The following is a 26,358-nucleotide window of genomic DNA, read 5'->3' as shown; positions in this document are numbered from 1 at the left end:
CTGTCTACACAGAGGCAACACCATGTTAACCCACTGACTACCCTTGAAATGCAAGCAGTTCTGAATGCAGTATGTCCAAAACCAAATTCTTTGTCTTTCCTCCCCAACCCTACCCCTCTTAAAAACTTCTCAATTTCTGCAGAAGGCACTACCATTTTCTAATAGCAGTAGTGGTAGTAGTAGTAGTAGTAGTAGTAGTAGTAGTAGTAGTAGTAGCAGTAGCAGTAGTAGTAAGAGGAGTAGAAGGAGTAACAATTCTAGATAGCATTTCTATAGCACCTACTATGTGCCAGGCACCATGATAAGCACTTTATACATATCTCACTTGATGTTCACCTGAAGGTCAGGTTCTCCTTGGCATTCACCTGGCCTCCTCACTCTCCCTCATTCCACATATCCAATCAGTTGCCAAGCTCTGCCACTTCTAACTTGACAGTCTCTCTGATCCCTCTTCGCTACTTACCCAGCCCTCATCACTTCATTACCTAGATTACTGCAACAAGCCTCCTCACCAGTCTCACTGCCCTGAGGCTCTTCCAACTTCAGTTTATCTTCCACATTTCTACCAGAATGACGTTTCTCAGGTGCAGACAACCCTATTCTATAAACGAGAGGTAGCAATGATGCAGTGGGTAGAGAGCTGAGCCTGGAATCGTGAAGACCTGAGTTCAAGTCCAGCCGCAGACACTTCCTAGCTGTATGACTATGGGTAGGCTGACCTCTGCCTCAGCTTCCTTATCTATAAAGTAGCAATAATAATGGCAACTTCCCAGGATTGTTGAGAATTAAATGAGATAATGTCTGTAAGATGCTTAGCACAGTGCCCCCCACATAGTGCCATGTAAAATGTTGGCCATTATAATAACAATAATTATTATTACTAACTGTGTGACCTAGGGTAAGTCACTTAACCTTTGTTTGCCTCAGTTTCCTAAACTGTAAAATGGGGATAATGATAGTAAGATTGTCATGGGGATCAAATGAGATAGCTGTAAAGCATTTGCATCATGCCTGGCACATAGTAGGCACTATATCAATTCTATTATATTATCACTATTACTATTTATCATTAACTCCAGTGGCCTTCCTATTGTGTCTAGAATCAAGTATAAAATTGTCTGTTTAGCTCAGGAGTGGAAAACCTGCAGCCTTGAGGTCATGTTTGGTCCTCTAGGTCCTCAAGTGTGGCTCTCTGACTGAATCCAAACCTCACAGAACAAATCCCCTTAGTAAAAAGATTTGTTCTGTAAAACTTGAACTCAGTCAAAACTTGAATTCAGAAACTTGGCCTCAAGGCCACAGGTTCCCCACCCCTGGTTAGCTTCTAGAATCCTGTGTGACCTGATCCCAACCTACCTTTCCAATCTCTTTGAACATTCCTCATCTCCTGCAATTCGGATGTGAGCAAAGTGGCCTTCTCTCAGTTTCTCACACACGACACTCCATCTGCCCTCTCTTTGCCTTTGTACAGGAGGCTTTGAGCCCCATGCCTAGCAGGTGTTCCTTCCTCACCTTGGCCCCATAGGATTCCTCTCTTCCCTTAAGTCTGAGCTCAAGCATGACCCTCTTACGTGAAGCTTTGGCTGACCCCTTCACCTACTAGTGTCCTTCCTCTCAAACTACCCTGAATTGAACAATTTTGTTATTTGTACATATCCTCTTTATATGTATCCTGCATATGTATTCAGACAGTTATATATCATGTGTATATATGCATACCACATACATGTGTACACATCTGTAAAGCATCTGTGTGCATGTATGAATAAATTCTGTATGTGTACGTATACAAACATATCTTCTTGCTGATGCGCCCATAGAACATAAGCTTCTTAGGAGCAGGGACCATTTCATTTTGTGCCTAATACAGTGCCTGCCATACTTAATAAATACTTGATTGATTGACAGAAAAATATCCTTGAGATAATTCTAGGCTAATTTAAGTCAAGCAGTGTAGAGATATAGGAAACTAATAAAACCCAGGGAATTCCATAGCAGCCCAACCTCCCTGGGAAAGCTGAAGCAGCTTTGCTTCCAATAGCCCCCTTAAGGAAATGCCTTATTCCTTGCCTAAGCAAAATAAGCCACAGCCCTATGGAGCTCCTCAAACATAGGGACTGTCTTTTCTCTTTCCTTGGAACCCCAGCATTTTGCACAGTGCCAGGCACATAGTAGGTGCTTAATAAATGTTTATTGGCTGCCAGGCTGATGCTGGGAAAGCCTCTCTATACCTTCTACCTGCCTGCTATTTAGTATCTAAGATTTACCTCAAATGCAAACCTCTGAGAAAGGTTGAATCTTTCACATGTTAGCGTGAATTGGTTTACAATATTGCTGTTCTGTTAAACAGCCTTTCTGAGTACTAGTCCCTACAGAAATGGGACAAAGTCTGGACTTAGAATTTCAAATTAGGGTAAATTTTGGAAATTCTGAATAGGATGAAGTGAAAGGTAAAACAAAACAGAATGTGGTACACAGCTTTGAGAGATAATATGAAATGAGAAGACTTTTGGGACACCCAGTGAAAGGGGAGGGATGTTTGATGAGGGGAAATGTCCAAAAATTGGTCTGTCATTCATTTTTTCTGGGGACCAGTTCAAATAAGCAGGCACTCACTGATGGGTTTGCAGGGTGGGGGTGGGGACAGCTGTTTCCACTTAATGCCTCTACTTCTTTCAAACCCCCTACCATCTGGATCCTAGCTTACTGTTCTATTTAGATCTAGAGGTCACTCACTCATCGTCTCTTCACAAATCCAATATCCTTATTTTTTTGTAAGTTTTTATTCTCCCTTGACCTCTTTACAGTATTTGACCCTACAGACCAGCTCTTCCTTCTGCTCTCTATTTCTCCCACTCTCTGTCTCCCCCGCCCCTTGCCACACGACACATCTTGTATTTTTTTTTCCTCTCTAACACTCCTTCTCTGTCTCCTTTGCTTACTTCTCGTCCTTGGCATCCTTGTCTTGTCTCTCCACGTTTACTCCCTTGGTAATCTCATTCACTCCCACATGTCTGGGCAGATGATTCTCCTAAATCTTTATCACCAACCAGGGGCCTCTCTCTTGAGCTCCAGACCCACATCTCCAAATAACTAAAGCACATATCTACTAAAAGAAATAATCTGAATTTCGAGGCTGACATGTCCAAAACTGAACTTATTGTAATTCCCTCAAAATCTCCTTCTTGTTACTTCACCACATCTTTCTGAAGCACAACCATTCTGCCAGTTTCTTATGATCAAAAACCTTAATTATCTTTGACTCCTTCCTTTCTTCTTACCTCTTGGTGATGGCAATCAAAATATGATCTTTTGTTGTTTTTGTTTTAGTATAATCAAGTGTCTCTGATTGAATCTTGCCTTTATCAATCAAGAGTCTTTACAAGTGGTAAAGTACAGAAATCAGAGTTTCTTTAACTAGAAACAGTGTATGTATTTTTATCCTTAATTATTTTAATGTGATTAAGGATCTTTCTCGAGCACTGATGGGTCTGCCCATGGTGGGAAGCTTGATTAGGGGAGTTGTTTTGTAGAAAGGTCCCTAGTACCTTTTGTTTTTTCTATTGAGACACCAGGTCAAAGGGTTGTGATGCCCTCTGGCTCTAAAAAAAGGTATAAATACTCTGAGTTGAGGTTTTACTTTGGGGCTTAATTTTTGATAAGAAGGTTTGAGTGCCAGATGAGGACTCTGGGAAGCTGCTAAGGAGCCCCCCAGTTTTGAGAACCCAGATGTCATGCTTCCCTCTCTGGTAACTTTAGTCAGACAGTTGAAGTCCAATTGTTGGTTGAATTCAGGCAGAGGAAGTCATGTCTGTTGATCTTTTGATTTCTCTGTATTTTCTTTGAAATTCAGAGTGCTGACTCCCTGAAGTAACTGAATGATATATGTACTTGGTTAAAAAAATGATACATGAGCTTGATTAAAGTGATTGTTAAAACCTTGAAAGTTATTTTCCTTTTATAAATGCAGATCTAAGAACCTGTGATAGCAGGCCCCTGGTGCATGTTGGGGTACTTTCTGATACACTCTCATATCTGATCAAGTGCCATATTTCCTACTCACTAATCTCCTACCCTATCTTCCTGATTTGCCATCAAATTAGAAACATGTACAAGTCACAGTGGCTCAGCCTTTAGATGAGCAGGTGAGGGGTGGGGGCATCCTTGATGAAGTGGCTTCAGACTGATTCTTTACATTCAGCAAATGTCAGTTAAAGCTTTAGGGCTCCTGCCTTTGTGGTTCTCCTCACCCTGCTCCTTGTGGACCCTGTTCATTTAACTCCCTGACTCAGACAATATTTTCCTTCCTAGTCCCCAGATCTGTTATAATAACAGCAATAGTAAATAAAGGGCCTTCTGGTTAAGATGGTGACATGAAAGGTCACCCATACCTCACACATATACCCCAGCAAATAACTAAAAAGGGCACAAGACGAGCACTGACCTAGAAAATTGAAGAGAACCCTAACTAATTCTTCACACACAGCCCAGGCCAGCACAGCCTCAGGCACTGGAAGAAAGGTCATGGAAGACAGCATGAACTTTGGTTAAAGAGATCTAAAGCCTGAAAGATGGTCTGAATGAAGATGTCAAGGGGTGGAGAATGAGGGTCAGATGCCAAAGAAAGCTCCACAGAAAAACCAGTGGGATCTTGACTGATCCATCCAAAATGGTGCAGGGAACACAACCAGTTGTCATGAGTCATCATATTTGGGGACAACTATGCATATCAGAGTTCTAGGAGCCACAGTAGGAAATACAGCCAAATCAGAGCCTAGCACCTTGAAAGAGGCCTGAAACCAGCACAATCACCAACATCTCACTAGGGCCTGGCAGGGCCATACAGAAGGGAAGGAACCAACTCCTGAATGAAGACTGTAGATGGAGAAGGAGGAAGAGATCAGAAGCCAGCACCTCCAACAGACCACTACAACATGGAGACGGAAGCTGGGAATTGAGGCCAAGGGTGGGCCTTGTCTAAGGTACTAAAGCTAGAGAAGCAGGAGCAGCAGCATCCAGACCATAGAAAGGAAAGGACCAAACAAAGCCTACCCTACTACCAAAGAGTACCAGAGGGGCACAGTATGGCCCCTGGCACAAAGTTCCAATAAATAAATAACCAAGGCTAAAATATGAGTCAACAAAAGAGAACACTGTTCACAATAAAAAAAAAAAATTATGGGGTTGATGAAAAATGCTATTTACCTCCAGAGAGAACTGATAAAACCTGAATATAAACTGAAGGATGTTTTTTTATCTTCTTTTTCTTGGTTGTTTTTTTTTGTCTGTTTTCTTTTGCAACATGACTAACATGAAAATGTTTCTCATGACTTCAAATGTATAATAAATATCAAAATTTCTTGCCTTCTCAAAGAGGAAGAATGAAAGAAGAGATTTTGGAACTCAAAATTTTTAAAATGAATGTTTAAAAAATAATTGGGAAATATTTAATGAAATAAAAAATATTTTAAGAAATATTATAGACTAAGAAAACCCCTAGAGATCAACCCAGAAAAAGAAAGTAAATTCCACAAGCATAAGCAGAACATCAGAGGGGATAATAATGACTTGTCGACATGGATAACAAGAATGTCTGGAGGAAATGAAGCAAGAGATGAATGAAGACATAATAAAATGAGAATTCAGAAAGAAAAAATTGAAATGATAATAAAGAGCTCAGAAAAGAAAGTGGAAGACCTTACCCAATGAACTACCTCAAAAATAGAATGTAGTGAACAAAATTCATCTACTCTGAGATAATAAGAAACATTAAACTCAAATAAAAAGATTGAAAAAATAAAAGAAAATGTAAAGTTATTTACAGTCTAAAGCAACTGGCAGGAAAACAAATTGGGGAGAAATAATTTAAGAATCAGATTTCCAAAAAATCATTGATAAAACCAAAACCAAGAAAGATTGGGTATCCTATAAAAAAAAAAAATCAGTTCTATCAGACCCAGAGGTCAAAGTGAAAACAGAATCTACCAATTACCTACTGAAAGAAACTCCGTCTGAACACCCCAAAATTATAGCCAGCATCTGGAATTTTCAAGTCAAAGAAAAAATATCACTAGCATCAAGAAAGACAGAGTTCAAAGTACTAAAGAATCAGATCACAAAAAACTATGCTGCAATTATTACAAAGAAAGAAAAGTCTTAGAATATGACAAGGCAAGGGGTGCAAGATAAAGAAGATATTATCTTGCAAAAATGAATATAATCCTCTGAGGGAAAATGGATCTTTAATAGAATAGACACAAGAATGTGGAACCAGCAGCCTCAAGGCCTTCTACGTCCTTGGGTGTAGCCCTTTGCCTGAGTCCAGGTTTTACAAAACAAATCCTTTTACTAAGGGAATTTATTCTGTGAAGTTTGGATTCAATCAAAGGGCCACATTTGAGGACCTAGAGGGCCACATGCGGCCTCAGGGTCCCATGTGGAGTGTTCAAGTATTCCTGATGAAAAGACCATAGCGGAGTAGAAACTTTGAAATGCAAACACAGGAGTTAAAAGAAACCTAGAAAGGTATACCTTTGAGTAATTAGAAGAGGCTAAAAGAACTAGAAGATATGTGTCCCTGCATTATTTCAGTGTCTTCAAGAGTCACAGAGGGAGTTAAGACAAACATGGGTCACAGGTGGTATTTTGTTCTACTTTACTGGTTTTAAGGGAGGGGGGAAGAGGAATGTACTAGGGAAGAAATGAGGATGATGGGGAAGGATCTTAGTATTTGTCATAATTGAGATACATGAGAAGAGTAAGAAAGATAAGATGAACAAGCAAGAATCAAGCCTTAATCTTAATTTGACAAAGTAAAATGCATACACTTGTGTACATGCACATGCATGCACATACACAGAAAGAATCTAGTGTAGAAATATACAGGGAGCGTGCTGGAGCCAGCTCAAACCAGCTCAGGAGAGCCAATTATTAAATTTTCAGCATGAGCATTTAGACCTTGGATGACACTACAAATCCAGGTTGGATTTGTTTTTTTTTAATTGCCAAGCCTTAAAAAAAGTGATGCAGATTTAACTTGAAAGTGTGTCATGTGTACTTCTCCCTCTCCCCAAAGAGTCAGTTGTTAAACATTTATCAGAATACCATTGAAAATACATTGCACTCAACAGGGAAATAGTCATAGTCAGAGACTGAAAAATGAGAACAGAAGACCAGAGTCTGGCCTAGGTAAAGAGGGAAGCATGAGAGGAGGAGTACAGCACTTCAATCATAGATTATTTTTATGTTTTTTCCTCCTCCTTTGCAAAAATGGAAGAAGATCTTTCTCAACTGGAAGAAGTGAGAGAAGGGAAGGGGGGATTTTTGTTGGTTGAAGAAAAATTTCATTTTAAAAATTAAGGTCCCAGCTTTTAAGAGTCATTTCCATTTTTGTAGTTTTGGAGTTAGACTTAATGGCCACTAATATAAAGCCTAAAAATTCCAGTGGTTGATCAAAGTAATTGTCGTTGTAACTACTCATTTAAAACAATTACAAAAAAGATAAATTCCAATGCTAAAAAACAAACAAACAATAGAGGGAGAAAGGGAGGAAAAATTATGAGGATATGATGGAGAAAAATGCATAATTAATAAGAACCAAGAATGGAAATAGATTAAACTCACCTGGGGCAGAATGGATCAAAAAGCAGAATCTAATGATGTATGGTAAAAAAGAAGTAAACTTAAAACAAAGATTTACAAAGGACCTCAACTACCTCACTTGTAAAATAAATTGGACTAGATGGCCTAGAAGTCCTTTCCAGCTCTAGCTCAATCTGTGATCATCTTTCCCTCCCATCTCCTACCTGTTAAATTCCTATCCATCCTGTAAAACCCAACTCAAATACTACCTCTTCCATAGACTTCACTTATCCCCCTGACATAATTACCCTTATGCCGTTATATAAATATATGATTTTGTTACATTTATAATTATTGGTATACATAACATAGCCTCCTTTTAGATGATAAGACAAATGAGGAGTTCACATAGACTGTCTTATGTATATTTTTCTGACTCTCAGTTCTTAAAACAGTGTTCTGCATGCAGCAGGAACTTCAAACATGTTTGCTAAGCTAGAGTGATCTATCTCTTACTTTGGCTACAGGCTACTCAGGCATGTTTTTCCTGAATCTAACTATTCATGGGTAGGTACCTAACTTCTGTTTTCCAGGAATTAGAAAATCATTAGTTCAAGGAAACAATCTAGACCAATGTAGACAATTTTAGTTGGGCCATACTAAGGAAATAGCTTTACAACAAAATGGACCTCTAGGAGATAGTCATGCTGCAGGTAGCGAAACCACCTGTGAATGAGTTCCAGCGCTAAGCCATCCCTCATCTCCCCCCTTCCATCCAGCCATATAAAAGACAGCTCTCCAAAACTATAAATTGAAGCAATGCAAAAATTAAATTATCCCTTTTTCTTTCCTTTACTGTCCCACTGCTAAACAGAATAAAAGTAACTCAAACACAAGATGTGCAAATTTAGAGACATCTCCAGCCCCAAATGTTCATCCAAACTTTTTGTCTACTGACCCCTCCTTGTTCTAACTGGTACGATCAGCCACAGCTGGACACATCATACCTTGACCCCCAACATCATGACGTAATTTTGGTCCTCTCGGAACAGGAAAGAAACAACAATTGTGACTGCTCTTCTGCCAGTTTTTTCTTTTCCTCTCTCTCTACTTTTTCCCTTATTCTTTTCTTCCTCTTCTTTTACTAGTTCTCTCCTTACCCTCTTTATTACTTTAGTCTGTTTTTCAAAGTCCTACCCAACACTCAAGCAGAAAAAAGTCAATCCCTACTGCCACCAAATCATGTCAGTAAGAGTTTATTACTCTGTGCCAGGAACTGTGCTAATCCCTGGGGCTAGAACCGAAAGAGGAAAAAGAAATAAACAAAAACCAAACCCACCATGGTCCCTGCCCTCATGAGCTTATATTCTAATACAACATACAAGGAATGATGTACATGCCAGATACATGCAGAGTATACAGAAAATAATCTCAGAGGAGAAGGCACGAGCAGTTGAAGGGACCAGGAAAAAAGCTTCTGAAAGAAGGTGGGATTACAAGCTGAGTCTTGAAGAAGGCAGGGAAAGCAGGAGGCCAAGGTGAAAAGAGAGAGCATTTCTCCTGGACTGGGCACAGCCAGTGCTAAAGCATGAATGTGGAAGATACGGCACGTGGTGAGAACAGCGAGATCAGTACAGCTAGACTGTATGTAGGGGAGGTCAGTATAAGAAACCTGAAAAGGGCTCTCACTCCGACTTACACAAAACAAAACTACCACGGTCTAGATCAGGAGTAGGCAACCTGCCTGAGGCCTCAAGACCACATGTGGCCCTCTAGGTCCTCAAGTGTGGCCCTTTGACTGAGAAGTGTGGATTCAGTCAAAGGGCCATACTTGAGGACCTAGAGGGCCACATGTGGCTTTGAGGTCAAAGGTTCTCCACCCCTGATCTAGGACATCTCAGAAAACATGGAGGGGGAGGAGTACATAGTTTTAAAAGTTTAGGAAAACCTGGCCTGGCTAGTCTCAAGACAAAAGGATCACAGACTCAGGGATAAAACGGATCTCATCAGTAATCTTGTTCAGAAGTGTCAAACTCAAAGGCAAGCCTGCACAACTCTGAATAAGGTTGGCACTATATTTAAACAGAATTAGGAAATGTTTAACAAAATAAATGCATAGTATTTTATATATAATATGTAATGGGGCAACTAGGTGGCACAGTGGACAGAGTGCTGGGTTTGAAGTCAGAAAGACTCATCTTCCCAAGTTCAAATCTGGCCTCAGACACTAGATGTGTGACTTAACCCTGTCACTTAACCCTATTTGCCTCAGGGTTTGCCTGAGGTTTACCTCATTTGTAAAATGAGCTGGAGAAGGAAATGGCAAACCACTCCAGTATCTCTGCCAAGAAAATCCCAAATAGGGTCACAAAGAGTCAGACACAAATGAAAATATTTTATGCATATACATACATACAACAACCATGATAATGTTAATTTGTGATTTTCTAAGCCAATATGCAGCCCTACAGAGCTCAGATTCTATTCGAGTTGGACACCACTAGTGTCAGTTGAACCCTCTCATTTTACAAAAGAAGAAAATGAAGTCTAGAGGTACCACCTTGTAACATCTCTGAGCGCATCGCTGCTGAGATTCTAGAAGGCTCAGGCAGAGGGGGCAAAGCAGCAATTGCTAGGTCTGTGACCAGAAGAGCTAGGCTCAAATCCTATCTCAGCCCCTTACGAGTCGTATGTCCTTAACATTTATTTGCCTGCTATTCCTGTTACTCAGTGGTGTCCTCCGAGAGAAAAAAAAAAGATAACCATTTATTACAAAAATGTATGTATGTATATGTAGGAGTAGGTATGTGTATGTATATGTATATATATGTACATGTATAAATAAATTATCGCCCAGGGTTGTTATAGGATTAAATGAGATAACCTTGCATAAAGCACTTTGTAAACCACCAAGTGACATTTAAATGCCCGATGATTACGCTCATGGCTGCAGGGTCTCATCATCCTGTTCAACTATGAAAGTTACTGAGACATTACATGGACTGCTGAGGTAAGAGGAGAAGAGAAGGGGAGAGAATCAGCATTTATGTAGCACCTACTGTGAGCAGCCATTTATTTATGACTGAATTTAAATCTCTCTATACAATATTATTTCATTTAAACTTGATATCATTTAAGATTGATGGGGAAGGGCAGCTGGATGGGAAAGTAGACAGAGCACCAGACCTGGAGTCACGAAGACCTAAATTCAAATCCGTCCTTGGACACTTACTAGCTGTGTGACCCTGGACAAGTCACTTCACCCTGCCTGCCTCAGTTTCCTCATCTATCAAATGAGCTGGAGAAGAAAAAAGCACACTGCTCCAATGTCTTTGCCAAGAAAACCCCAACTGGGGTCACCAAGAGTTGGACACAACTAAACGGCAATAAAAGCACCTACTACATGGTATGTACTGAGCTAAGTGCTTTTTACAAATACTGTGTCAGTTAAATACTATGTAGTTAATTGTTCCCATTTTACAGTTGAAGAAACTCAGGCAAATCAAAGTTAAATGACTTGCCCAGGGTCATACAGCGAGTAATTGAGACTAGATTTGAATTCAGGCTGAAAATAAGAGGTAATGTGGTTAGAGTATTAGGTTGACAGGAAAAAACAGGCTAAAATTCCATGTTTAACACTTACTAGTTATGAGACCGTGAGCAAGTCTCTTCACCCATGGGCTTCAGTTTTCTCCCCTGTAAAATGGGAACAATGCCCTTTTGTACCTACATTATAAGACTGCTATGAGGCACAAATGAGATAGTGTATGTAAAGTACCTAACAAATCTTAAAGAGATAGATACATGACTGCTGACTCTTCTATTAATTGTGTGTTCTGTGTGGGAACAAGTAGCTGCTCTACTTTTCATGACTGATTTCTGGTGAAAGAAAATAGCACCCGGAAAAGTCACCCTTTCCAAAGAATGACTCCTTCATGAGGGAGTAATAGAGTCAGAAGACAGATGACGATGATGATGATAAAAAATATAGCCAGGTCCCAGAGAGTGCAAATAATGAAAACTGTGAGGGGGATACACTATTCAAAGTCATAATACGGTAAAATATGGTCACTGGTTCCACCTCAATGGAAATATGCAATGAAAAAATCAAATAATGCTAACACTTCACGGGATTCATTATTCCCACTAATGTAGACCACCACTCACAATGAACTAACATTTTAATGTTTACAAGGTACTTTCATCACAACAATCCTATGAGGCAGAGGTAGCAGGAGCTGAATAAATACATTGAATAAAGATATTCAATGTTCATTACCAGACATGGCCCAAATGACTCCACAGATTTGTTGTTATTCAGTCACGTCTGGCTCTCTGTGATCCCATTTGGGGTTTTCTTGACAAAAATACTGCAGGGTTCGTCATTTCCTTCTCCAGCTCATTTTACAAATGAGGAAACTGAGACAAACAGGATTACGTGATTTGCCCAGGGTCACAGAGTTAGTAAGTATCTGAAGTCAAATTTGAACTCAGGTCTTCCTGGCTCTAGGCCTGGTGCTCTGTCTACTGCACCATTTCTTTTATCAAGTTATCAAGAAAATATTTTATGAATAAGATTGCATGCCATCTTGGGGAGGGAGGGGAAAGGAAAGGGGAGAAAACTTAAAACTTAGGGAAGTGATTGTTGAAAACTGAAAACAAATAAATAAATGAATTTGGAGAAAAAAATAAAAAGGGGAAAAAAGAAAACATTTTATGGAATTAGACAAAATAATAACAAAATTCATATGGGCAACAATAGTTCAAGAATATCGAGGGAAAGAACCAAAAAAAAGTAGGAAGGAAAGGGACTTGGCATGACCAGATGCCAAACTATATAACAAAGCCATAATAAAATTTCTCCAGGAATGGATAAGAAATTAAAAAGTAGATCAGTGGGACAGATTAGATAAGCAAGATTCAGAAGTACAAGTGCAGAGCCAACTAGTGTTTGCTGGGGAAAATCTGGCAGAAAATAGGTTTAGACCAAAGCTAGGCCAGAACTGTGTTCACCAACAATAGTGAGAAAAAATTGAACAAAGTTAATGGCCTTGTCATTATAATTTTCCTTGTACAAACACTGTAATTTCTAAACCACAGAAGGCTGATCTACTCTTCAACATTCAAGTGGCATGCATAAGGAAAGGTTTGAAATACTACTTTTTTAAAAAAATTCATTTTATGACATATATGGAAATACATTTTACACGATTGCACATGCTTATCATCTCAGGGAGAAGGGAGGAGAGGAAGGAAAGGGGAGAATTTAGAACTCAAAACTTTAAAAAACCCAAATGTTAAAAATTGTTTTTACATGTAATTGGGGAATAAATTTTTTTTAAAAATCATTTTATGCCTCCAAACTCCTAAAAAAAATTTTTTCCCCAATATTGGGGGTGGGAATCTGCCCCTTAATATTTTTTTTTTCTGATGAGGCAACCAAAGTTAAGTGACTTGCCCAGGGCCAGGATTTGAAGGATTTGAGGCTAGATTTGAACTCAGGTCCTCCTGACTCCAGGGCTGGGGCTCTATCCACTGTGCCACCAAGTTGTCCCCCCCCCCCACCAAAGTCTTCAATGACATCAAATTTAAATAAAGTAATATTAGAGAGAGAGAGATTTAAATTCAGTCCCCAAGAGACCTAGAACCCCAGCCTTGTTAAGAGATCCCAGTCTGGCCACAAGAACAAGTGAAATTCTCAGCTGATTACAGTTCTACAGGTTAGGTTAACCAATAGTTTCTCCAAGGTGAGTAACACATCTCTATACCAAAGAAATTAAAAAGGAAAGAGAAAGTAGTAGAGAGGGGCACAGAAAGTAGAGACATAGGAGTCCCAGTATGGGAAAAGGAGATTAAATGAACCACAGGTCTCTCTGTCTTGTTAATAGAACAGCCCTAAGAGAGGTGACCGACCTACACTGAGGTGAGCCTTCATGACATTTCAGCCCCCAAAGGACAACTGTCTGTTGCGCTTCTCTCTCAGATTGCTGTAGGGTCAAAGGAGTTCCAAGACACAGTTAGCTTCCTGATTTTTTTCCTAATGGCCAGGAAACGCCATTTGACCCAGTGATCCCAAGCCTAGATTTCTGAATTGCTTCAAGAACCTTCTTGAAACCTTTCTCCTTCTGTCCTTACAACTCCAGTGGGGTTCAGTTTGGTAGCCGCAAAGAAGTTGACCTTCATTGAGGTTTTCCCCTCTGCAGAAGACAGTTAAGGTTTCAGAGTCTCTGCATCCTTGAACCCTATCCTAAGGCTAACTAAAGATACTATGATGTGAGTCAGTTCCTGGATCCCTGCTCCTAGACTCTACCAACAGCAGAAAATTATTAAGAGGTTCCTATTAAAAGTTTCTAGACACTTTCCGAATGATGCTGGAAAACTGGTCACCTTTATAGTAGGTCTCCTTCAAAACAAGGCTAGCAAGGACCAGTCCAGGGAGCTGGAAAGATCATTGATTTCCCCCACTATGCCCCTCCCTCCTTTCAGGCAATGTAAACTTAGTATTAATGTCAAGGACCTGAGATTTCATCCACGCAAAAACTTCCTCCACAGATAAAATCCAGGATGCTGTTCGATCTCAGGAGATTCTGTGTTACTATGCAGAAAATAATTGGTCACCTGGTGGCCAGCTGTTTGGGGACGATCTCCGAATGTATCTGAGCTGGGCTTCATAAAGGACAGACACAAAGCATGTCTCCATCTTCCTTCTCTCTCTCCCCCCGCCCTTCTCTCCTCCCTTTCTCTCTACTTGACTGCCATAAACTCCCCTTTGAGAACGTTACTCTTTTATTTTAAATTCTAATTAAAACTCGCATCATCCCAGAAAGCATAACACCTTAAACTAGCAGGAGCTTCGGATCTTTCCTTAACACAGGTTTTGAAAGGGGAGAGGAGAAAAGAAACCGAAAAAGAAGGAACTTGGAAAATAAGAAGGAGCCAACACCACTTGTTAGGGGAGCGCTGCAGAACCGCCCATGGGCGCTCACTTCCCAGACCTCAGGATTTTGCCCCCAACGGGACGAAACTACTTTGTCTCCCAGACTCGGGGTTCCCTCCACAATCCCTCCAGGTGCCTGCCTCTGCCCAGTGTTAGAACACGGTTACACGTGTGCACAAGGGGAAACACTCCTCACTCGGAACTTGCACGCGTACCTCGACTACCAAAAAGGAAAATGAAATGACTAAAAATAAAAAATGGTCACAACTGAGGTCCTTAAAAAGTGTTTTGCAAACATGAAAGTGCTATCTATATAAAAGCGAGCTCTGATTAACCACAGATGCCAGTTCTCCCGAGCTGTGGATAAGCTGTCCTTCCTTCTCATGCTCAACAAAAAAGGGGCATTAAAACCTGCTGGGATCCAACCCCCCCATTCCCTTTCCACATCCCCAACAACCTGTTAACTGAGATTCAACCGTCCAGGAAGCCTAAGGAGTGGTCAGATCCAAGGAGAGAAGGGCACACCCTACTCTGGGGGCTTCTGCTTAACAGCGGATCGGTTAACCAGCATTTATTAAGCGCCTACTGGGGGCCAAGCATTGTGCTAAGAGCTGGAGATCCAAAGAAAGGGTCCCGCTAGGGCAGGGCGTCGGGAGCTACAGCGGGGCAGGGACCCGGGCACGCAGAAGTGCCACTCTATCTGCGCCCCACTCCCGAGCTGGGAGGGCAGAGCCTGCTGGCCGGGCAGCCCTACGGCTTAGACCACTCCTCCCTACTCCAGGGCAGGGCGGGCCTCCCCGCCCGTGCCCGTGCCCGGGTAGAGGGCAGGCAGCCCCGCGCCGCTGGGGTTCGGCCCTCCCGGGCCCCCGCCGCACACTCCGGCCCCAACCTCACCTCTTGCTAAGTGGCCGCACGCGAACGGCCACCCGCACGTTCGCCATCCGCCGGCTCCGGCCCCCCGAACCCCGACGCCCAAACAAGCCTGCCGCAGCATCCCCCGGACCCAGCCTCGGCCCGCCCCGCCCCCCCCCCCCCCCCCGAGCCTCCGCAGGCAGCCCCGCCCAGGCCCAGGCTGAGGCGGGACCTCCCGAGCCTCGGCCAATCCCGGGCATTCCCTTCTCCCACTCCCCACTTTTTTCAGCTCCCTTTCTTGGGTTGTCTTCCCGGCTTTAGACTGTAAGCTCCTACAGGGCAAGGCACTCTTCCTTGGTGCTGGCATCTGTGTCCCCAGCGCTTACCACGGTGCCTGGCTCATAGCGCTGAAAAAAGGCTTCCTGCCTAAGCCCTCCAGTCACTGAGCTGGTATTCGTGGTTGGCAGAGTCTGCCTGCTTCTGCCTGCATTCACCTGGGCTGCCACTTTCCTTAGCAGCCTGACTTTCCTGCCCACCCATCCCCGAGACATCGAGAAACAGCCATAGTAGAAATGTAGAGTTCAATTTTTCTTGGCCCGCTATAGAGGGATCTAGTCTGGACTCCCTGGAACTCTAGTGACCTTTATAAGAGTGCCTGCAAGGGCTTCTCAGAGAGGAGAGATTGGGTGCTCCCCCAGTTAGCAATATAACCCCACTGACACTATCGAGCTTGTTCAATTGGATTCAACAAACATTTAAGAGCCTCTGTATCCCAAAGAGATCATAAAAATGGAAAAAAAGGACCCACATGTACAAAAATATTGATAGCAGCTCTTTTTGTGGTGGCAAAGAATTGGAAATTGAGGGCATGCTCATCCATTGGGGAATGACTGAACAAGTTGTGGTATATGAATGTAATGAATTATTATTGTGCTATATGAAATCATGAGCAGGTGGACTTCAGAAAAACCTGGAAAGACTTATATGAACTGATGCTAAGTGAAGTGAGCAGAACCAGGAGAACATTGTACACAGTAACAGCAACTTCTTGCAATGACTAACTTTGATAGATTTAGCTCTTCTCAGCAATGCAAGGACCTAACACAACTTCAAAAGACTTATGGTGAAAAATGCTATCCACACCCAGAGAAAGAACCATGGAGTCTGAATGCGGATCGAAACATACTATTTGCTCTTTCTTTTTTTTTGTTTCTTCTTTCTCCTGGTTCCTCTCATTACTTTTAATTCTTCCTTACAACATGAATAATGTGAAAATATGTTTAATATGAATGTATATGTAGAGCCTGTATCAGATTGCACATTGTCTTGGGGAGGGGGAGAAAATTTAAAACTCAAAATCTTATGGCAGTGTATGTTGAAAACTAAAAATTAATTTTAAAAAAATTGTGGGGAAAATGAGCCTATGTAAAATTGCTTACTTTCTCAGTAGGTGGAGGAGGGGCAACAGGAGAGAATTTAGAACTCAAAATTTTTTTTTAAAAGAATGTTAAATATACACACACATACACACATATATTTAAGTTTATGTAAAGCAAATTGATACCATGGTGAGCAGCTAGACATATGTTCTCTGATTCAGTAAAGTATGAGTACTGTTTGTGCTTGTGATGCATTACCTTCCCAAAATTGTCTTGTATTAATTTTGCATACATTATGCATATATGTAGATATGCTCTCCTCTCCCCCACTACAGTGGAAGCTCTTTGAGGGTAAAGACTGTTTTTGACTTTTGCTTAACATAGTGCCTGACACATGGTAAGTACTTGAAATAAATACTTGCTTTCCTTAATACATATAGTATTATGACCTTGGAATCATTTAACCTCATTTCCTCAGGTATCTCTATGAGGTTATCCAGAAGATACATAATTACATTGGTAGAGGGAGTTTCCTGTTTCAATGAAATCAAGGTCGGAAAAAATAACATAAATTAAAGAAGATATTGTGCTTTGTAATAGGGAATAGAAGAGACAGCTAGATGGCAAAGTGGATAGAATGCCAAGCCTGAAGTCAGGAAGATTCATCTGGCTGGTGCTCTTCAGTTATGGCCAACTCTTCATGGCCCCATGGGTAATGGTATGCCAGGCCCTTCTGTCCTCCACTAGCTCTTGAACTCTGTCCAAGTTCATATTTATTGTTTCCTTGATACTCTATCCATCTCACCCTCTGCCATCCTTTTTGCCTTTAACCTTTCCTAACATCAAAGTCTTTTCCAAGGAGTCCCATCTTTTCACTATGTGGTCAAAGTATTTCATCTTCAGAATCTGACCTTCCAGTGAATAGTCTGAATTAATTTCTTTAAGTATTGACTGATTTGACCTCCTTGTTGTCCAAGGGACTCTCAGACATCTTCTCCAGGATCACAATTCAAAAGTATCAGTTCTGTGCCTCTCAGCTTTGCATATAGTCCAATTCTCACAATCACACATTGTTAAGAGGGAAAAAAAATCATAATTTTGACTATACAGATCTTTGTTGGGAATGCAATGTCTCTACTTTTTAGTATACTGTACAGATTTGCCTTAGCTCTCCTTCCAAGGAGCAAGAATCTTTCAACTTCATGGCTTTGGTCACTGTCTGCAGTGATCTTCAAACTCAAGAATAGAAAATCAGACATGGCTTCCATTTCTTCTCCTTCTTTATCCCAAGCAGTGATGAAACCAATTGTATCATCTTAGTTTTTTTTATGTTGTTTCAAGCCAGTTTTTATACTTTCCTCTTTCACCCTCATCAAGGTTTCTCAATTCTTCTTCACTTTCTGCCATCAGAGTCGTATCATCTGCACATCTGAGATTGTTGATATTTCTCCCAGCAATCTTAATTCCTTTTGATTCAGCCAGACAGGCATTTCGCATAATGTAGTCTGCATATGAATTAAATATATAATGAGACAATATACAGCTTCATCTTACTTTTTCCAGTCTTAAACCAATCAATTGCTCCATGTTCAGTACTAATTGTTGCTTCTTGACCTGCATATAGGTTCCTCAGGAGACAAGTAAGATGATCTGGTACTCTCATCTCTTTGAGGGCTTGTCACATTTTGTTGTGATTCATACAATCAAAGGCTTTAGTATAATCAATGAAGAAAAAGTAGATGTTTTTCTGGAACTCCCTTGCTTTTTCTATAATACAGTGAATGTTGGGCATTTGGTTTCTAGTTGCTCTTTTTGAAAACCAGGCTGCTCTTCTGGTAATTTTTGGTTCACATGTTATTGAAGTCTACCCTACAGAATCTTAAGCATAGCCTTGCTGGCATATGAAATGAAAGCAATTGTACAGTAACTTGAACAGTCCTTGGCATTGCCCTTCTTTAAAATTAAAACATAAACTGATCTTTTCCAATCTAGTGACCACTGTTGTGTTCTCCAAATGTGCTGGCATATTGAGTGCAGTATCTTTTAGGGTTTTAAATAGCTCAACTGGAATTCCATCATCTCCACTAGCATTACTCTTAGCAACACTTCCTAATGCCCACTTGACGTCATTCTCTAGAATGTCTGGCTCTAGATCAATAACCATACCATCTTGGTTATTAAGATCTTTCTTTTATAGTTCTTTTGTGCATCTTTTCCACCTCTTCTTAATCTCTTCTGCTTCTATTAAATCCCTATTATTTTTTTCTTTTATCATGCCCATTTCTGCATGAAATGATCCCTTGACATCTCTAGTTTTTTTAAGAGTTCCTGTCTTTCCTATTCTATTGTTTTCTTTTATTTCTTTGTGTTATTCATTTGAAAAAAAAACCTTATCTCTCCTTGCTATTCTCTAGAATTCTGCATTCAGTTGGATATATCTTTCCTTTTTTCCTTTCCCTTTTACTTTCCTTCTTTCCTCTGCTTTTGTAAAGCCTCATCAGTGTAAGTGTCTGAAGCTGGGTTTCAACTCAGGAAGACAAGTCTTTAAAAAAGATGACATTGGAAGATGAGCCCCTTGGGTCAGAAGGTGTCCAATATGCTACTAGGGAAAGGCAAAAGATGACTTCAAGTAGTTCCAGTACTAATGAAGCTGCTGGGCCAAAGCTGAAAGGAAGTTCAGCTGTGGATGCATCTGGTGCTGAAAAGAAAGTCCAATGCTGTACACATCATATTGCAATTGATTAGAGGGATGCAAATCAAAACAACCCTGAGATACCACATCACACCTATCAGATTGGTTAACATGACAAAACAGGAAGATGATAAAAGTTGGAGAAGATGTGGGAGAGTTGGAACACTAATTCATTGTTGGTGGAGCTGTGAGTTGATCCAACCATTCTGGAGAGCAATTTGGAATTGTGCCCAAAGGGCTACAAAAATGTGCATACTCTTTGATCCAGCAATCCTGCTTCTAGGACTGTATCCCCAAGAGATTATAAAAATGGGAAAGGGTCCCACATGTACAAAAATATTTATAGCAGCACTCTTTGTGGTGGCCAAAAACTGGAAATCAAGGGGACGCCCATCAATTGGGGAATGGCTGAATAAACTGTGGGGTATAAATGTAATGGAACACTATTGTGCTATAAGAAATGATGAATAGGAAGACTTCAGAGGGACCTGGAAAGACTTATATGATCTGATGCTGAGTGAAAGGATCAGAACCAGGAGAACTTTGTACACAGCAACAACCACAGTGTGTGAGGATTTTTTCTAGTAGACTTAGAACTTTATTGCAACTTAAAAAATTCCCAATGGTCTTTAAAAACAAAATGCCTTCCACATTCAGAGAAACAACTATGGAATTCAATCACAAAATATTGCAGATCATTTTCTTTTGTATTATGTTTTGGTTTATGATTTGTCTCATTCATTTTAATTCTTCTATGCAACATGACTAAGGTGAGGGTGTATTTAGTGGGAATGTATATGTAGAACCTATATAGAATTGTATGCTGTCTTGGGGAGGGTGGGAGGGAGGGAAAAAAATGTAGGTTATATGGAAGTGATTGTGGAGCACTGAAAATCAATAAAATAAAATTTAAAAGATCATATTGCATAGGAACTGAGGATATAAGATCTATGAACTAAGGTAAACTGGATTTTTGGTTTCTTTCTCTTCTTTTCCTTTAGAATTTTTTTTTGTTGCAGCCTCCTGTACAGTGTTTCAAACCTCTGTCCATAGTGTTTCAGGCACTCTGTTTACCAGATTTAATCACTTAAATCTATTTATTGCCTTTACTTCATATTCATAAGAAACGTTATTTAGATCATACCTATGTAGTCTGATGGTTTTCCTTACTTTCTTCTACTTAGGTCTAAATTTTGCAATAAGAAGCTCATGATCTGATCCACAGTCAGCTCCAGATCTTGTTTTAACTGACTCTATGCGTAGGTTCCCAAAGAGAACTTCCCCTAGGGAGCACTGGAATGATCTAGGGAGGGTGGTAGTAGCTTCAAGTACAATTGGGTAGGGGAGCATTGAATAAAAATAAGAGTGAAGGAAGAAGAGGAAAGAAGAGAAGAAAAATTTGAAAAACCTTTCATACATGTTTCACCTGATGTGTAGAGTTAAATTTACTTATTTTAGTTGTCATTTTATTTTATTTATTTTAGTTGCACAGCCCGCCCTCCCTCACTCAAATCAAAGTCAACTGCAAGTCATGTCAACATCTTGATGTCATGGTCCTCTTTGAGAACAAAGGACAAACACACACACACACACACAAAAGCAACAGAGTTAAAAGTCATAGTGATTACATTATTTTCCAAATAAATACATAAAATGAAACTATAACCAATTAGTGGTCAAGTCCAATGACAGGTCTTAACAGGCCAGTATTGGCAGGTGAATGCATTGTGCATTGTAGGGAAGTTCAGCATGCAGGAATATTCAGCAGGAATATGTGCTTGTAATGACTTGTTTACAATACACTATTATACAATTACATGGCAAGATTTCATCAAAATTTCATCATCAAAATTTCAATGCATGAAAAAACCCATAAAAATTTACAACAAATTATTAAATTTAAGATGTCATTTTAAAATATATATATTTTATATTTTTTGGAATGATACAAATTTTTAAAATAGTCATCAACAGGTTAAAGAAAGTAGATTTCCCAAAGGGCTACAAAAATGTGCATACCCTTTTACCCAGCAATATTGCTTCTGGGACTCTATCCCAAAGAAATCATAGAAACAGGAAAAGGTCCCACATGTACAATAATATTTATAGCAACTCTCTTTGTGGTGGCCAAAAACTGGAAATCAAGGGGATGCCCATCAATTGGGGAATGGCTGAACAAGTTGTGGCATATGAATGTAATGGAATACTATTGTGCTATGAGAAATGATGAAGAGGAAGACTTCAGAGAGGCCAGGAAAGACTTATATGATGTGATGCTGAGTGAAAGGAGCAGAACCAGAACTTTGTACACAGTAACAACCACAGTGAGTGAGGAATTATTCTGGTAGACTTAGTACGTCATTGCAATACATGAACTTAAAAAAATTTCCAATGGACTCTTGAGGCAAAACACCTTCCACATCCAGAGAAAGAACTGTGGAATTAGATCGTAGATAGAAACAGACCATTTTCTTTTGTATTGTTTTGTTTTATGGTTTCTTTCATTCATTTTAATTCTCCTATCTAACATGTATTTAATAGGAATATATGTGTAGAAGCTATATAAGATTGTAAGCCATCTTGGGGAGGCAGTGGAGAGAGAGGGAGGAATAAGGGGGAGGGAGGGGGAAAAAATCTAAGATATATGGAAGTGATTGTTGAACACTGAAAACGAAATAATTTAATTTTTAAAAAAAGAAAGTAGATCTCCAGAGAGGTGCTGAATAATTTTTTTTATAATGGACAGTATACCAAATAATTTTGGGAACATCTGGTATAGAACTTCTCCACCTTTGACTATAAAGTATATTATCAATCCGATTTCTATGCTGACCATTTGGTCCATCTATAGAGATGTCTTTTGGGATGTTGAAAAAAAGTGATTGTTATGACCAGTGAGTTATCTTGACAAAATTCTATCAGTCCCTGCCCTGCTTCAATTTGTACTTCAAGGCCAAATTTGCCTGTGATGCCAGTTATGTTTTGATTTCCTACTTTAGCATTCCAATTCCCTATTATGAATGTGACATTTTTTTTGTTGTTGTTATTTTAAGATGCTGGAGGTCTTCATAGAACTTGGACCTCTGGCATCAGTGGTTGGAGCATAGATTTGTATTACTGTGACGCTGAACAGTTTGCCTTGGATTTAGACAGATAACATTCTGTCATTTTTTAGATTACATCCAGTACTACTTTTCTCACCCTTTTATTAACTATGAGGGCTATTCCATTTCTTCTAAAGTAGTCTTACCCACAGTAGTATATATAGTGATCATATGAATTAAATTCATCCATTCCCTTCCATTTACATTCACTGACATCCAAAATGTCAATGTTTAATCTTCCCATCCCCTGTTTGACCACATCCAGCTTACTTTAATTCATAGATTTCCAGGTTCCTATGCAATCTTTACAGCATCAGACTTTCATTACCAGATATATCCACAGCTGAAGTTCCTTTCAGCTTTGGTCCAGCAGTTTCACTAGTACTGGAGTTATATGTAGTGGTCCTCTGCCGTTCCCCAACAGCATATTGGACACCTTCTGACCCAAGGGGCTCATCTTCTGATGTCATCTCTTTCATAGACTTCTCTTCCTGAGTTCAAACCCAGTCTCAGACACTTATTAGCCATATGACCCTAGGCAAGTCACTTAACCCTGTTGGCCTCAATTTCCTCATCTGTAAAATGAGATGGAGAAGGGAATGGCAAACCACTCCAGTATCTTTGCCAAAAAAAAATGGGGTCACAGAGTCAGACACAACTGAAACAATTCAATAACAAAAATGCTCATTTGGTGCCACCTTGAGGTAACAGATGGTTTTCAAAAAGTAATCCATTCCACAGTTCAAGTTAGGAAAGTATTTTCTTGCAGGGGAAAGAGAAATTTTTTCCTTTCAGGGAATTAAATTTTTACTCTTCTTTCAGTGATGAGTCTCCAACCAGTTTGCCTTTAAAAATTAAACTGCTGAGTGAAGTGAGCAGAACCAAGAGAACATTGTACACAGTAATAGTCACAGCGTTGGAGGACTGTTTATAATAGATTTAGCCCCTTGCAGCAATGCAAGGACCTAAAACATTTCCAAAGGACTCGATGCAAAATCCCATCCATATCCAGAGAAAGAACTAGAGTCAGAACTCAGAATGAAGCAGACTATTTTCTATTTTGTTATGTTTTGTTTTTACTCATGCTTTCTCCCATTTGTTTTAATTCTTCTATGCAACTAATGTGACTAACGTGAAAATGTTTAATAAGAATGTACGTGTAGAACCCATATAAGATTGCATGCTGTTGTGGGAAGGAAGCGGAGGGAGGGAGGAGGAGAAAATTTTAAAACTTAGGGAAGTGATTGTTGAAAACTGAAAACAAATAAAGTAATTATTAACATAAAAAAAATTGAACTCTGGGGGTAGCTAGGTAGTGGATAAAGCCCACAGGACTTGCCTCCAAAAAGAAAAAAAAAGTTAAGTTCTGGTTGAGATGCAGTAGTGTCACATTTTACATAGAGTTAGGTTCTAAAGTGAGTTCAAAAGGCAAAAATCCCAAATGACAATTAGATTAAAAAAATGGACCTGTGATTATATTGCCATAGAGAAACTCTCAGAGGAGAAACTCTCGTCCTAATGCAAGTTAGCTATCAACAGTGGTTTAAAATATTTTCAAGTTTTGGTCCTCATAATTTGCTAGAAATGCCATTACTTTCTTTTTCAGAAAAAAAAACCCTTAAATTTAAGGGAAAATTCCTTCCCCAACACCTGGTGGTTTCACTGGAAATGATGAAGAGCTGGGCAAGGGATTAAGCTGGGAAAGACTTTATTTCCAAAGTGGCATTCAAAATGCAGCCCCCTTCTCTGGCCTTTATTTGTGTGGCTACCTCCAGGAAGTAAGCAGCCTGACTATTGCTACCATCTCATGAGGAGGACCTGGTCTGCCAGTACCCAGCCTGCGCATTTTTTCCTCACAAAAGCTCCAGCCAAGACTGAGGTTAACAAGAGGCACCCATTATGTCCTCGTTCTCAAAAATGCAAACAGGTGTGCCCTCTCTTCGGGGGTACAGCTAACTTAGAGATTGGAGACTAACAAAAAGTTGAGGGACCGTGACACAGGAAGCCCCAGGAACTTTCAGATGGCCAAGGTTCCAGGACAAGAACTTTGTCACCTAGGGTTGTTCTTAGTTTGGCTTAGCTGCTTGGCCTGACAGGGAGAGGCGAAGGAAAGAAAGAAAGGATGGAGGTATTGTCCATTAACCAGGGCAGCCACCTTACCAAGAAAGTTCCTATAGTCAATTTCACCTAAGTCAAATGATCATGATACTGATGCAACTGGACAGTATTTGATTTATAATAGTTGTTTCAGTCGTGTCTGACTCTCTGTGACCCCATTTGGGATTGTCTTGGCAGAGGTAATGGAGGGGTTTGCCATTTCCTTCTCCAGCTTATTTTACAAACAAGGAAACAGAGGCCAACAGGGTTAAAGGACTTGCCCAGGGTCACACAGCTAGGAAGTGTCTGAACTCAGGAAGATGAGTCTTCCTGACTTCACGCCCTGCAATTCGCCATCCCACTGCTCTTCTATTCAGAAACACTCAGCAAACAGAAGAGGCACCAATATTTGCTAAGCCATACAAGCTTCCTGTAGCAACTTATCTGAACACACTTGAACCAAAGCATTCTCATATCCGAGGTAGCTGTATCAAAGACGATGGATGGGTCCTTGACGTTCATTAGTTGACAAATCCTGCCCTTATGTTTTAAGCACTTCCTAATGTAACTTTACTCCTTCCTATAAGCAAACAGATAAAATAAGGAACCACTGCCATAAAAAGGAAGGAAAACTCTTAGAATTAGGATAACTTGGAGTAGGAAAGAGAAAAAAAAACTTGTAATACAAAAAATTGTAATGCAAGTAAAAAACTTGCATTATATTCAAGTCACCTTAACCACCCTGGGTCTCAATTTCCTAATGTGGGAAATGAAAATTTTGGAGTAGACAGTTTATAGTCAATGGTCCCTTTCAGATGAAAAATAATTTTATTTTTAGTGTGTGGTTCATCCAAATTGTGGATTGAACGAATCATATTTTTACGCTGAAAGCACTTAAGTGTTTTGATGCTGGTTCAAATGACATTTAATTCCACATCCTTAATTGTGACTTTTATTCAAGGCGGCACAGATAGTGAGGTAGAAAGAACCCTGGTTTCGGTATCAGAGGTTTTGTTAGAAATTACCTGCTATATCCTAAGTCATTCCTTAAGTATAATAATAGACACCAGTCAAATCATTTTGGGATCATTCATTCTTCTGCTCAATTATTTTATCAAGTGTTTACTAAGTGCAGCGGAAGGTTGTGTACCGGACACTGAGGATACAAAGACAAAAATGAAACAGACCCTGTCCTCAAGGAGCTTATACTCCACTGACAATATTCTTCAGTTTAAGCAGTTCAACCTGAATCCAGCCAAGATACAAAAAAACTCCAACTCTCCTTTCTTCTACCACTTCCCCAACCACTTTCCACCTGTTCCTTCAAAAAAACAAAATCCAACTGCCATACCAAACTGGGTGAACCCCAAAGTGGATTTGATGGCATACAATTTTCTGTTGACTTTAGTGGGAAGGGGAGAATCCTTCCTGATGTTGCCCAAAACTAAACAAGGTAACAGCAGGAGATGGAGCAAGTATAACGCTCTATGAAAGCAATAAAGTTAGAGAGTGACTCAAATGCCTTGAATGGCAAAGGATTAAGGTTTACTTCCCATCAGTAGAAATCAAATATCAATTAAATTTTTAAACTTTGAAAGAGATAGACATCAAGAATGACATATCCAGAATCATTTACATTTATATTCTATATAAATGTATTTATGGAATAGAGACTGGACCTGTGATTTCACTCACATTGTTATTATTTTTGTCTCT

General features: G+C 40.0%; 1 protein-coding gene across 2 annotated transcripts in view; it reads right to left on the bottom strand.

Annotated features, from left to right (window-relative positions):
• The window catches only part of STARD9 (StAR related lipid transfer domain containing 9), a 161,546-nt gene extending 146,029 nt beyond the window's left edge, over positions 1 to 15,517 (bottom strand). For both annotated transcript variants that reach the window (XM_072623573.1, XM_072623574.1), the window contains exon 1: positions 15,413 to 15,517. In XM_072623573.1, the coding sequence (XP_072479674.1) occupies positions 15,413 to 15,459 (47 nt within the window). In that variant the 5' untranslated portion in view covers positions 15,460 to 15,517. The remainder of the gene's footprint in view (positions 1 to 15,412) is intronic.
• Between the last annotated feature and the right edge of the window lie 10,841 nt (positions 15,518 to 26,358).

Source organism: Notamacropus eugenii, chromosome 7, assembly GCF_028372415.1.
Source record: "Notamacropus eugenii isolate mMacEug1 chromosome 7, mMacEug1.pri_v2, whole genome shotgun sequence".
Taxonomy (NCBI): domain Eukaryota; kingdom Metazoa; phylum Chordata; class Mammalia; order Diprotodontia; family Macropodidae; genus Notamacropus; species Notamacropus eugenii.
The sequence above is the reverse complement of the archived record's forward strand: the minus strand, read 5'-3'. Positions and strand labels throughout refer to the sequence as shown.